The 14,915-nt window shown below is 38.7% G+C and overlaps 1 protein-coding gene across 1 annotated transcript in view; it reads right to left on the reverse strand.

The window, feature by feature from the left end:
- The window catches only part of LOC102302586 (neurexin-1a), a 264,767-nt gene that overhangs the window by 173,558 nt on the left and 76,294 nt on the right, over window positions 1-14,915 (reverse strand). The window contains exons 6-8 of the mRNA XM_042214402.1: window positions 6,185-6,486; window positions 2,944-2,967; window positions 1,650-1,811 (exon numbers count right to left, since the gene is read on the reverse strand). Of these exons, the coding sequence (XP_042070336.1) occupies window positions 1,650-1,811; window positions 2,944-2,967; window positions 6,185-6,486 (488 nt within the window). The remainder of the gene's footprint in view (window positions 1-1,649; window positions 1,812-2,943; window positions 2,968-6,184; window positions 6,487-14,915) is intronic.

Raw genomic sequence — 14,915 nt, forward strand, 5'->3', positions numbered from 1 at the left:
ACAACTGAGCTATTACTGCACCACAGTTTGTTTTGCCATCAGAACTAACAGGCAGGCGTGGCGACTCAGACTGGAATCTGCACACAAATGCTGCAACATGCCACTTGGAGACATGTTATCAATCAGGTCCCACAGCGTATGCTGTTAAACCACCACACATATTCTATCACAACACACTCTGAAGCTGACCTGAGATGGGCCTTTTTGTTTAATTCAACAGCCTGGATGAGAGGATGCAAAGAGCTTGTCAACGTACTAAAAATGTCAGACAAAAAAATCAAAGTCAAGTAGATGGAACTAACTATGGATTTTAGATCATGCGGGCTTAATCTCTTTTTATTTGATATTGACATTTGCATTTGTCTGGTAAAACTAAATAAGGAATATTAAATGATCCCATGAGCAAATAAAATACTGAAAATCCCCTCAGTCTCTCTTCTTGTAGGCGTTATCGCACCTCTGCAGCATATTTAAAAGTTTTTGAGCAGTTCAATACATGGATCTCAGGACAGTGAGGGCAGGCTTGGCAAGAGGACAGAGAGTAATTCAGTGGGGTGGATGACCACAAATGGGGTGAACCAATTCCACCCCTGTTGTTGTAGCATCTGCAGCACCTGCAAGACATGTATTTAACTAAAAAAGTTGCCTTAAAAACACACTTTTAATAAGCTTGTGAACATTCCCTGCTCCACTCCGTATGTACTCATTAAAGAGAGATGCTTGAGACCTATCCTAGATGATACTGAGGACAGCAGTCTGCCTTTAATGATACCAAAGGAGCAAGAGGAGCTACAAAAAAGAGAGGGACAAAAAAGTTTGAAATGAAAAGATAAATAAACTGGTCATTTTCAGTATTTTATAAATTGGCCTGAACTTTGAATAAGTCTCACAGCTCTATAGGTTCAGAGTCCATATTTATTGTTAAAAAAACTCCTGCATTTTACAATAAAATGTAAAAGTACACTATAAGCATACAGACATTAAGGGGTGAGTGAGAAACAGTATTAACTATTCAAATGGCCCATTGCACTGTGGAGGCCAGGGATGTGCTGAATTCAATGCATCCCAGAGCGTATAACTAATGTACATTTCTCTATTTTTCTTGTTTCGCTCCCGCTTTTCAAGCACTATTAAGTTACATTTAGGAAAGCCCTCCACAGATACCGAGCATAAAGAAAAAATGTTATTCTTTAAACAATTGGGCTAAGATAAAATCTGATAGAGCACACTCCCCAACAATAGTGAGGTGTTAAGCGTGTCAGGTGCTCCTCATAAAAATTCCACTCCCTGATCTCAGGATCACCGCTCCGCTTTGAAGTGCAGCTGACATAGCCACGTGAAGCCCGAGGTAAATTCCACTCCAAGACAGACCTCTATACGTGTGGGTGTGTGGTGCGCCCGGCATAGTTATGTGTGCATGTGTGTAGAGCGTCGCATGTGCACTGAGGGGGCAGAAGAGGGAAAAAATTTTGAGTCAGAGAAAGTTTGTGTCAGTGAGAGTGAGGAAAAGAGGACAAACAAACTCAGGGTGTTAAGGATGAAATAGGGCCAGCTTGTGGGTGGGAGGGTCTGTTTTGGAGTCCTAAGGTGAAGCCAGTCATATCCTGCACACCCACCAGCCTCAGAGTTCACACAGAAGTGGTGTTTACCTCCCTGAGGCAGCCCATGAAGTTGTTGCTAACTGGAGATCCAGGCAGGTCGGCTGTGCTAGGGCTCCCTCCGACATAGAAAAAGTCATCAGAGCCTAGCATGGTGTAGTCTTCTTGCGTATATCCTGTGGTGGTCAGAATCCCGTCAACGGATATTGTTACCTAAACAACAAAGCAGAAGGAAAGGACACGCTATACTCAGACAGCCTACTATAATGTTATAGCCTTTTTTCTTGTAATCTAGGTCAGAGTTCCCTACATGTTTCTTTTTTTTTTCTGAAACCCATTTTCATGTCTGTTTGTTTGTTTGTTTGCTTGTCTTTTTTCTTGTTTTTGTTGATTATTATTTTGTCCAGTTTGATTAGTTAGGACGACTGCAAGACTTAAAAGGAACACTATTCTAGTTAGAGAGTTAGTCAACTGCCCATACTACAGTGTTAGTATTGCTGCTACTGCAACATAAAAGTATTTTAGCAGACACAAAAATGGTGTTAGTAAAATGTTATCTAGGTTAGTTATTATTTATTATTATTCCATATTAGTATGTCCAGCAGACGTTTCTACAAAAGAAACCAGAACGTGCCACTAGGTTAGAAAGGGAGCACATGCTATGAAAAGCACAGATACCTTTTATTAAAGGACAATGACTGAGGGTAAGAGACAAAAGAAGACATGCATGCATTTGTCTTTTCTTTTTGTTCTCACGCACACAAAAAGAAAAATCTCCCAATTTTCCTGATTGGGATACAGAATCAGTATTTCGACACTTGCCACAGTGTCAGATGCATGCACAAGCCGATGGACACTGTAAAAACCACAAAGAGAAATCAGAAAAACACCCAAGACAAAATGACAAACACAGCTCAACCGTCACTTTCACGTCGACAAATGGGCAGTGTGGCATATGCAACAGGTAGTCAAAAGTGCATGCCATGCAAAGTGAATGGGGGATACAACTGGCTGAGCCAAAGAGCATCAGGCCAGCCAGACAGGAGAGGGTCCTCATTATTAACCACAGCTTGATGCAAAAGGCTCGAAATGATGCTCCTAAAAAGGTGGATCAAACAGAATTGGACAGGAAACAAGTGAAATAAAGAGGAGAAACCAATGAATGAACCAAGAAAAAGGTTTCGAAAAGTAAGCAGAAGAGTACCAACCGCAATTTCCTTTTTTTTTTGTAAATGACGTCTACAGTAAAAAAAAAAAAAAAAAAAAGGAAAGGAAAGAAACACACGGCAAACCCAAACTAAGAAACAATTAGAATGATATCTACCGAACAATGTAGTTTGTTTACCATAGCGTGTCCAATGCCTGAGTGCTTTGTGGAAAAGGGGGGAGAAAGGAAATTAAAAACTGTGAACAGAATAACGATTGTTACTCAAATAATATATGATGGTCAATACTGTTAGTACATTGTCAAACGGCAAAAAACCATACTGGTTAGTAGTGGAATGAAACATTCCATGAATGATGTTAGTTTGTTTCCAAAGCATGTTAGTAACATAGAGAAAAAAGGGCAAAATAAGTTTAACAAGAAAAAAGCAGACCAAGGAAATAACAAGAATGCACAAGAGGTGCAAGTGCTCAACCAGTAACTCCCTGATTTCCTTCATGGTGTTTTTTTTTTTTTTTTGCACCATTTTCTGTATGTGACTAGACTGTTGAGTAGCAGAAAAAAAAACTTCCTTACCCAAGTCCCGACAAAAGGTTATGATTGACAGACATGGCTCATACGAAAGAATGCCTAAAGCACATCAGTTGACCCTCTTAAGAAAATTCCCAAGGCCATTTCTAAAACTTTATTATTATTATCATTATGGTTGCTATTGATATTAGGATTCGTCTTCTTTTGTACTTGGTTTTAGGCTTGAGACCAATCCAGTGTATCAGACTTCCCACCGCTCATACAATACTTTACCTCCGTTTGGTCTTATTGATGAACTTTAGGATCACTTTACTGCAATGAGACAAAGCAAAGGAGACCCTGACACAGAATATGGAGGATGGCAATTTTGATTCCCCCGCAGAGCATGCACTCAATATGCTTTGTTTTCTTTACAGTTTGAATGCAGTGAATGTTCAAGCTGGCCAGATCTTTAGGTTTGTCAATAATCAATTGGCTTATTATGCAAAAAGAAGCTGTGGTACTGAGGTGAAGATAAAAATTTCCCACGAAATGAGCAGGAACAAATCTAGAGATTTTTGGGTGTAGACTGCAGTCATGTGAAAAAGTACTCCCTCTTATAATTCTAAGGTTTTACATATCAGTACATAACAAAAATAATCCTTAACCTGACTGAATTATACAAAAATTAATGCACAACTGCTTTTTTATTTTAAAGATTGTATTCTAAATAACCTGTTTCATCTAAAAATTATTTTATGTTCTAGTACAATCAGTAAAGTATCTTTATATTTATCTACATATTTTCTCATCACACATTCAGTTCAACGAGTCCTTCCAGAACACAACCTTACTCCACTGTAACGTCCTGTAGTGCTAGGATCTGTACGTTGGCATTAACACTTTTAACACTTAAGTCTGCTACTGTTGCTCCACAAAACCAACCACGTTTTTGGGTAGTTATCAATATAGTGCAGGACTGTCTCTATGTGTCAACTACAGGTATATGGGTTACACTTAACGTACATCACCCTGAGGCAAGCATTGGTCCGAAAGCCTGCAACCTCATGCAAACGAAACAAGTAGTTTTGAAACGTTTGCAATGTATCCAGGGTTATGGGACTCTTCTTGAATTCGACAGTGCAAATTAGCTTGATTAATTAGATGAGGGGTTTACGGTATTCAGCTTGAAAGACCTGTACAATAATTTCACATTCCCATGTTTCCTTTGCAGAGACAAATGTCACAGTGTGGTATTATTAGCTTTCTGCTTTCCTAAACCTAGATAATGTTGGGGTTAGGGCCCAGTGAGAGTGATTAATGTTTCCAAATCATCTAGCAGAGCCTGTGTGTATTTACGAAACAATATCCAATGAACTGGAAGCAAAGTTCCAGCTGTCTTGTCACAGCAGCTGTTGTACCTACAAGTCGAGATGCACCCAGAAGCTGAATCCACTTACTCTGGAAATGATTAATTATGATCTATAGGGCTAAAGGTCTTCTGCCTAGTTGGTATGTGGGTACTTCTTTGCACACAAGACACCTGTAGCAAAGGTCTTTCATCTGGGGTTCTATCCCAAATGCCATGCTGCTGATTCAGCCACCTGCAACTAGTCAGGCCCTAGAGAACTGGAGGAAATTACACGTGCTATTGTAATAAACCCAGAGGGTAGATTGTTGAAACCCATGCTTTAGTAACCTTTAGTCTCAAGGAAAGCGAAATTTCAACCAACAGGTGACCCTTACATCAGCTGAAACCGAGCATTCAGTTACTGGTGAAAGCCACCGACAGCACGCCAGTGTTGTGCCTCAACAACTCTTCTGTCTCTTCAGGTTGGTCATGGGTCCAACTGATGGGCCCTCCAATCATCCTCAAGGATGAACAGCCTCTTGCAGAGAGCTACATCTTGACCCAATTAACTGTATGCTGGCCTGCTGTGAATCAGCACAACAAACACTAACAGACCTCTGCTGATTTACTCCGGCCAGCATGATCTGCACTTGCCAGGTGGATTATTTACATATTTGTTAAGCAAAAACGCTGTGCTTATTAATATCCTCATCTCATAACCAGGCTAGAATTTGTTCTGCTGATATCCTGCAACACTGCAGGAGTTGTACCACCCTTTGGTGTTAAGAGGCCAAACAGGATTTTTATAAGAAATCAAATTCCTAAAACTCATGTAAAGTCACTCCCCTGTTTCTTAGGAGTATAAGGAGGTGAATCAAGACCATAAAGCAAAGTCCATTAAAGTCTATAAATCTTGTAAGAGGTTTTTGCCTGTGCTGGAAATTTGACTTTGGTGCTTTAAAGTCTAACTCTAGGTTTACCTATGCTCTACATAAAGGTTTTCTTTTATATTAGTAAAAAGTACAGTGTGCTAGCAAGTTCGTTTGAATGCTTAAATACAACAGATTCATAATGACCAATATCACAACTGTACTAACATAAGCACTCAAATGTTTTTGTACCTTTTCTCCCCTTTTTTTCCAATATTGTAATTTTTGTTAATACAGACTATACTGTACGTACTACACTGAAATTTGAGTTCAGTTAAATTTGTTTTCCCTTGACATCAAAAACAGTATTGTGTCTTACTTTGCACATGTTGATATGTAAATGACTCTAGAAACTTTGCATAGCTACAACAAAGGTAAAATGTCATTATAACCTTTCTTTTTAAAAGTTAGGGTTGATTTAAACTGTAACTTTACACAGGCCCTGATTCATATCGAGATGTCCCTGCTCCCTCGTGGTTTTGTTTCACTCTCCACCAGAAACCATCATGATTAAATTTAGCAATTTAATTACAATGTCTGGGAAAAATAATGTATTGTATGATGGTAATGATTTAAGTGAATTTGTTTTAATTTATTTACTGAGTCTCCATATCACCCTCTGTACTGTTACCTGACGTAGATTCCTTGTTACTTTGACATCATGCCAATCATTGTCATTAAATTTCCCATTGACTGGCTCCACAAGAGCTTCAAAGGCTCCAGACCCCAAATTAATGACGAGTGAGACCGCCCCATTTTTCAGAGCCAGGTTGACGTAATCAGCTGATTTTCCCGTGTGCAGCATCAGTCCATTCCTCTGTAGGGTTTTGAATGACAATGTGATTTCATCACTGCTGCTTTGAATCGGGTTCAAGGACAAGTCGTAGCAGAAGAACTCAGATCCTTTGAAGGTTGCGACAAACTCTTCTTTTCCTGCAGAGACAAGGGAAAGAGAAATGTGTTTCATTAATATAATGCCCTCTTGGGTGCCTGTTGGAAAGGTGTGGAAAAAATATGCGAATAAAAGCCTCAAAATGTTGAATTGATAATAAATACACTGAAATTAGATTGTAAATGAAGGTATAAAAAGAGACATATTTATTTAACATTCCAATGACCAACCAGAATCCACCATAGCCAAAGGAATGCAGGGAGATAATCCCAGGCACTTATTTCTTACCTTGTACAGATGTCACTATTGTAATACTCTTCTGAGGTAATTAGACTTAGATTAAAGCAAGCGGATGATTAAGGATTCAACTGACATACCTGATAACAGTTGCAAGTTATATATCATTATATTTTTCTGTGATTAAGATTGGAGGTCTACAACAACACTATTTATTGGTACATCTGCAATATCAGAAATAACTTACAAACATGAAATAACTTACATACATGAGCGCCTACATGTAGGCACTCATGTATGTCACAATAAGGCATGAAAACATCCTAGAACATTACTACTATACTAAAAAAAAGAAAAAATAACCAATGTCTGAAAATGTAAATTAAATCTGTAAAATGCTTTGTTGTCATCAGTAGTGCTACAGCAGTGTGCTTGGTAATTACATTTTGTTAATTATAAGATTCTTCAATTATCTGCACTACGAAAAAGTTGTTTTTTGCCAATTCTTGCTAAAAACTCTGTAGCACGCACAACTTGAAGATGACATGTAAAATATATGCTAACTGAGAATGTAAGATTGCATTTCCAGAGGGATGATGAACTAAATGTGATATAAAAAACTCACAGAATTGTGATTTATGATAAATTTCTCTTACAAACATATATATGTTATTAATCCTTGCACATGTGATCGTGCAAAGTTCTCTTCAGACTGGCCCACCCATTAAAAGGAGGAGATAGCGTAAAGGCAGACATGTATCCATACATAATCTACGATCATTATACTGTAGTAAGAAAATGATAAGAAGATAGGTAAGAAAATATCAAACATGCCTTTTTTTTTTTACTGTGCACTGGTTACTTTTTTTATTGAATGAAAGGACAAGAGCACAATTATGGGCAATTAAGTGCAAATTGTATCTGAAACAGCAGCAACTGAATTTAGCTGCTATCACAAGATCCAAGCATCAGCACAGTTAGCATGCACAAACAAAAAGTTACCAAAAAACCCAGAGTGAAGTAAAACTTGTCTTCCAACCATAACCAAGCAGCCAGAGCCTGATCTTATAACATTGTTATGATTTATGATTTATAACATTGTAGCTACTGTACACGTGTATGTGTTACAGTAGTGAGCGCTCTGAAGTCTCTTTGCCTAGTTTCCAACTTTACTTTGCATATACAACTTTGTGTTCAAACACTAAAAGAAGTTTTGTATGTATGTTCTCATACAATAGGGTTTTCTGTTGTGGAACTATAGCCAACGGTTTATATTGTCAACTGGTAATTATCTGACACAATAGTAAGCTAATGAGTTATGTAATAAATGTTTTAATCTACTGTATTATGTAACAAATAATGCAGTACTTTTTCTCGGTAACAACCCCAACATTGGTCATCAGCTATTAAAACCTGCTCACACACCTTAGATAGGAAGACAATTGCACAGTTAGAGCAATTACTGACAAAGACTAATGGAATTCAAAAACCGAAGAGCAACAATATGACCAAAGAGTGCCAGCAATAAAAATTATTAAATCTTCTAAATAATAGAGATTACTCACTGCAGTTAAAGAATGACACATTGGTACGGTGTTAATATGACAATTTATATCAAAATTTACAAATGACCAAGAGCTCTAGATGTGTTAAGAGCAAAAGAGCACTCCTCGGCCGTCGGGCTATCAGCAAAGTGACTGATTTCTATAATATTTTATTATATGATTTGGCATAGCAAAAACATCCTTGAGAAAAACCTTAACATTCTGAGACAAAAAGAAAACAAAGTGACATTGGACATCAGTGGGTGATGCATGTGAAAACCTATTAGAAAGCATTTAAAAAAGGTTTAGACAGATAACAAGCCATTAAAGCTACTAGCAGAAAATAAAGCACCAAAAAACAAATGGAGCAAAGCATTCAATTATCATAAATGGGGCTGCACATTTATATATGCTTGCCAAACAAACACAGACACACAAATTAACACACACACATATGCTTTGTATACCAACCAGTCATGGATGCAACAATGTAAGAAATGAAAGGGGTTGCTGTCCACAACAATTTGTCACCTCATTGATTTCCCCTTAAACGTGCTATAGTGCACCTCTGGGAAAACTACAAGGGGCCATAATTGAAGCTGACTGGATCTCACCACTCTTTGGTCATTCCTTCTATGTCTGCGCTCCCTATCAGTGAAAATGAGAGAACTCTACCCTCTTCACTAAATCCACCCATCCCTGCTTCACAAGCTCAGTGACCACATAACAAATAGAGCCAATAGTTTAGGGTCATTCTCATTTCTCTCTCCACACATCCCCATGCCTTCAAGTCAGAGTTAATTCCCCTAACCAATGGAGAATGAATTGTGTGTGTATAGCAGAGGCATTGCTTAGAATTTACAACGTTTGGGGGCCAGGCCCAGAGGGAGCTTCAGGGCCAGGGGATGTGCAACTTCTGTGGTGTTTACATTCCAAACTGGGCTACTCAGATGTAAACATATGTATGTTTTTGGGGTAGCTTACATGTCTGATAATTGATGCTGCTATATCTTTATGATATATTGCAATATCCAATATTTATGTGAAAAGCCTAGACAGAAACATCGACACACTTGAGTCAAGAATTCATTTTCCCATTTCCAGCTGATTTATAGGTAAACCAAGCTTTGTGGTCAAATATAGTTTTGTTAAAGGTATCTTATTTTGCTGTAAAAAGCACTGAGGAATACTGACTGGGAAAGCTTCAACATAGTATGTCTGTAATGATATGCTAATTAGCTTTGTGGCGCTGTGGTGATTAATACCTTGCTGGGCTAGTGAAAGCTGCAGTGTTTAAAGATCTTTCAGGTAACCTGGAAAATGCTAAAGTTACTAATCACAGTTATGTCATTGGGGTTACATAAGCTCTTTCATCCATGGGCAGATAGAAGAACTTTATCCTGCACTTGCACGACATTGGGCTAAGTTTAGTTAGTTCGGACGGAGGGAAAAAACAGCAGCTAAATATAAAACTTTTGAAGAGTGAAGATATGAGCATTACATAAGTTTTTACTGTGTGACAGGACAAGGTTGTGACAGTAAAGTGCAAACTTTGTCCAGGCCAGAAACAATGATCCACTGCTACTAACACACAGCATTTTTATGTGAAATGCTCTTTGGGTTGGAGTAATATAATGTAAAAAAAAATTACAACAGATGAATAACATAACACATAAAAAAATGGAGTCACATTTATTACTTTGATTTTTCTATTAGAAACCCCAACGCTGTTGACTTACGACATAGGTCACGGTATTAGACTGTTTTATGCAAAGAGTGTCCCCAATAATAATGAAGAAAGGTGCTATTTTGTTGCTGCTTCTCCTGGGTATTTGGGCATAGCCCATTTGTCTCTCTGGGCAGACCTACAAACTACGGTCAATCAAACTACAGCTAGCTGCTGGCACATCAATGCCCTTGAGTCATAACACTGAATGAGAACAAGAATTACAGCCAGCTTCTTTAGTGTTTTTCAGAAAACAGAGGACAGAAAAAGACATGAAAAGAGTGAACAGAAAGCTCCTAGGGAAAGGCCATAAATAGACACAAAGGTAAAAACTTGTCACAGTGTGTTTTTCTGCATCATTCATCCCACTTTTTTTAAAGACAACATCATATTGGTGCCTTCACCAAAACCCATTTTACACTACATTTAGAAACTGCAAAAACCTCCATTAGCAGGATATTTTAAATGTCGTGTTTTGCTTTCTTTTCTTAGATCCGTCAGAGATCTAAGACCTGTGACAAAAATAATTGTGCTTCAGCACTCTCATAATCCTGTGATCTCTTTCAAACGTACAACTGTCCTCGTCCCTGCAAAAAAACAACAACTGTTAATCAACAGCAGCTAACTAACAGTCATTCAGGCATCTCGTTCTCTATGGTCACATCACATTTGTGCATATATGGTGCAGAACTAACTACTCATATTGATGGAAGCAATGCAAGTGTCCGTCACTCAAATTAAATTACAAAAGGCGTGAGCAGAGTTGGCGCTGCATGACACGACCACAAAAATCAAGGTATGCTTCACTGCGAAAAACAGTAAAGGCCGCGTAACTGCCTCTAAAGTATCATTCAATCCTAATTGAAGTTGACTATGTAGAACCAAATCACTCATTTAGTATGAAGCACCAAGGGGCTTACAAGCTGGAGCACGTCATATGTACAACATTGCCAGCATGTGACCGAGCGACCAGGAGGCTCCTCATCAGTCACTTTGCTCTGACACATAATCTGGCTACTGCTACTCTATGGCTGCTTTTTAAATTAGCTCGCACCCAGGGGAGCACATTCCCTGTCAACATCAAATCATGACACAACAGTCTGAAACAGGCCTGGCAGCATATGAGAAAAATTACCCATGAAATGAACGATAGGCAAAGCTTTGATTTTAAGTGCAAATTAATCTAGTCGCTGACACTTTTGACCCGATTGTGTACAAAATAAATTTGTCAAAAGTAAAGGTGAAAGTATGGCAGAAAAGTTGAAACGTGGGAGTAGAAAACACATTTTACTCAAACGGCTTTTAAACGATACAGCCGATATCATTATTAATGACAAATAATGAGTGTCCTCCAGAGTCAAAAGAGACTAAATGAAAGATGACACATAGCAAGCAAGACTCATACTAATTTTATGGGCCTGTAGAGAAGGTTTCGAATTGCTCAAACAGACACAGCAATTACGGTTGCCCAACTCCAATTGTGTCATCTTCTTCATGACAGCCCTCAGCATTAACTGTGACTATAGCATGAAACTCGACACCACTGTTTCCCTGTCAGAGATTTCACCCACCTTCCTCACACCACTATAAATACTCGTTTTCAGCTCTCGGTAACAAGCTGAAGTAAAACGAGCTCGGTGTGTAATGCTCAGTATTTTCAGGTTCAGAGCGAGTTCAGAAAAGATGCACTTCCAAAGAAGCACCTGTGGAATTTTAGGGTCTAGCGACGCCATCGAAAAAGGATACCAAAGCCATGCAATGTGGAGACCAAAGTAGTTTAATTGTCTGTGGCAAAGCTCGGTGACTGACACTGGATTTGACTCTGTTTTCATTCGCTTGCTGTTTCCTTGCTTGATTGGCAGCCTATTAAAATGATACAGAAGTTAGTGTCTGGCATCCTATTAAAATGTTAGGAAGTTAGTGTCATCAAGCTGGCTTAAGCCTCTTACCGCATGACAGATATAAGAGTTTCTGAAGTGCTACATTCTTCGAGAATATATTTTATTACATGATTATCACACAGTTCAAAAGACTGAAGTAAAAAAATGTAACTGCTCGCCACTCCCAAGGTAGACATCACTCAAATAACCCATAAGAGTTCTTTGAGGATATTTTTTGACTTGTGTTATTTTCAATTTTAAGTCAGCAATGTAAATACAATTTCTACAAGGTATTTTTTTCACTTGGTGATCGTTTTGAGTGCCATCAAAGAGAGAGAAAAGACTCAATTAGCTGTGTTAAATATTATCAGACATTTAACTGACAAAGCCAGCATGTGCAAATCTGTGTGAGCTTACACATCCACACACTAAGTTCCCTCAGACACCATACTGTGTGAGCTTAACATATAGTGTCATTTAGATTCACAGTATGATGGATGTCGTGCTGGGCTTAGAGAGAGTCCCCTTCCCTAGCATGAGTCCGCAGAAACACTTTGCCCATAGTAAATTTACTTATAATTGGCTTTGCCGCTCATGTCATTAAGGACAGAATCAGGTGTCAATTAGGCACTTATTATATAACATGTAGCTCATTTTCTGCAAGCAAAGAGTCATGCAAGATTTCTTTCTCTTTTTGTACAAGTGTAGTGAAAAGCAGGGAGTGAGTTATTCTAGTGGTAAACATACTGGGTGGCATTTATAAAACATATACCATTGCAAACAATAAACTTCAAGCATAATACAATTATAAAGGCCTCACCTCACCCTGAATCTATCTTAAGTACAAGTAAATTGTACATTGTGATTAATGGATGAGTGATACAAGGAGGTGAGCTCAAAGCAAAAGCTATTAGCTTACAAGAATGCTCTTTGCAGATTTGTGTTCACTGCAGCTGCTGGCATGAAGCTGAAATGAAGGTCAAAACTTCATCCTGTTTTTGTTTTTTTTTACAGCTATTTTTCTCAGCCCTCTAATAAAGCATGAAATGTGATGCAGATGAAAAGGGAATATGACTTCATGCTGTTGTATAGTATGTGCGTGTTTTCAGAGTGCTAGAAAGTAGTCGGTGAAATCTTTTACATTTTTTCCCAATAGCAGAGAGTCAAGCAACCATTTCACAGTCTGTCAGCCAAATCACACACAGAGTCAATGTCTGTTCACTCTAATTGGCAGCGTGTCAGTCAGGTGCACGCGCTGCCCTCCTCTGGTATCTGGTCCCATGAGGACACAAAGCTGCCTCATCCACAACTGGCATCGCACCTTTGATGATGCACACACCTGTGCACACATTCCTGCAAGGCATGAAAACAGACATCCACCAGCTAATGGAAATGATACAGGCGCACGCACACCTCAGAAAGACAACACTAAAGAATCTCTTTTTCTCAATACCTTTGACACATAAACTGGATTAAATTCTAATAACAACACTGACTCCTGCAACTCCCACATCACAAACTGCAATTTCCTCTCAGCAGAAAGTCAGACAGAGAAAGTCTGAGAATATATTTCTTCTTATTTAAAACTGACCACAATAAGATCTCATTTCCTCTCTTATGATGCCTTTAAGATATTCCACTGGGAAAACCAAAAAAGAGCAACAACAACAACAAAAAACAATTATGCAGAACAAGCTGTGTCCCCATGAATCATGATGTCATTGATTTTTGAAGAAAAAAATAGGATAAATGTGATATTTATCACATTTTGTATCTTTTTTCAAGGAAAGTCATGACAAAATAGATCCTCATATGTCTGAGGCTAAGAAGAAAAAAAGGGGGGGAGTTACAGTCGGGAAGTGAAGCATTACATTAGATGTTTTGGCGCATTCCCTCAACAAGAACATTTATGTGGAGTGAGCTTAAGAGATATCTCACCCCCTGAAAAAGCTCCATCTTGAAGACTTAATGGTGCTGGTGAGAGACAAGGTAGAAAATCTCTTGATGGTACCGAACTCTGTTTTTATCCAATGCACAGAGCAACGGACGGCTAAAAGTGTTGAAGGCTTCTTAGTTCTTAAGGTTTCAAAATGGCAAGAGGCATCATGAGGCAACAGAATCTAACAGGACTTTAAAAAACGAGGGGGAAAAAAGAATAAAATAAAAGCCTCAGAGACAGGCAAATGCAAAATGAATATCCGTGCGCTCAGTCAAACAAACACTGTATGAGCACACGTACAGAACAGCACACTTTAGCTCCAAGGCTCTCATTTGCTTTCGGCCTATTACAGAATCACAACAGCATTACAGTGAAGGAGGAGCGCAACGTGCTGAATACTAATCTACAAAGGCCAATCCATTCCTACAGTGTAAATCCAGAGGATAATAATGTAAGCCTTGGAGAGATGGGGGATCAATATCCTCATTAAAAGAGAAGCATTTGGATATTAATGTATAGTTAGCACTTCATTTAACTATACATATATTTAGTTATAGGCCAGAAGAGCACAAACATTTTTCCCCCTTTAAAAAAATGTAATGAGCCCATCTGCAATAATTTATCATACCTGATGATAATATCTGAATGTTTACTAGAGAACCAATGAGCTGCAGACAGGTGTGTAGTAACATTTGATAGCAGATTTCTGTCTGAATGGGCAATATTTGAAATGTGCTAGCAGCTATAAATCTTCGCCGTGCGCGCTTTAACAAGCTGCTCAGTTTGGATGTAACCTTGTCAAGGTTGCCAGCACAGACCCAAAGTGCATGCTGTGAGAGAGCTGCAGAGGTTACTGTCCACTTTTGATTACTGGAGCAAGAAAAGAAGCGTCTGACTGTAAAGGACCGGCATTTGGCAGATGTCTAATTTGGGCCATATACATGGAGGCATTCCTCAGACAAGAGCAAAGTCAAGAGGCGCTGAAGCATGTCATTGTACAGAAATAATTCATGTGCTAATTACATTGCCAGTGTGTCTCAGGATGATTTCTGTACAGAGCGGCTCTTGTCTTCCCAGCTCTCACCACTGAGATCCACTCTCTGTCACACACTCCATGAATCCTTGATAGTGAGCAGACACCCAG

This window comes from Haplochromis burtoni, unplaced genomic scaffold, assembly GCF_018398535.1.
Source record: "Haplochromis burtoni strain Fernald_Lab_line unplaced genomic scaffold, NCSU_Asbu1 Contig_12, whole genome shotgun sequence".
Taxonomy (NCBI): Eukaryota; Metazoa; Chordata; class Actinopteri; order Cichliformes; family Cichlidae; genus Haplochromis; species Haplochromis burtoni.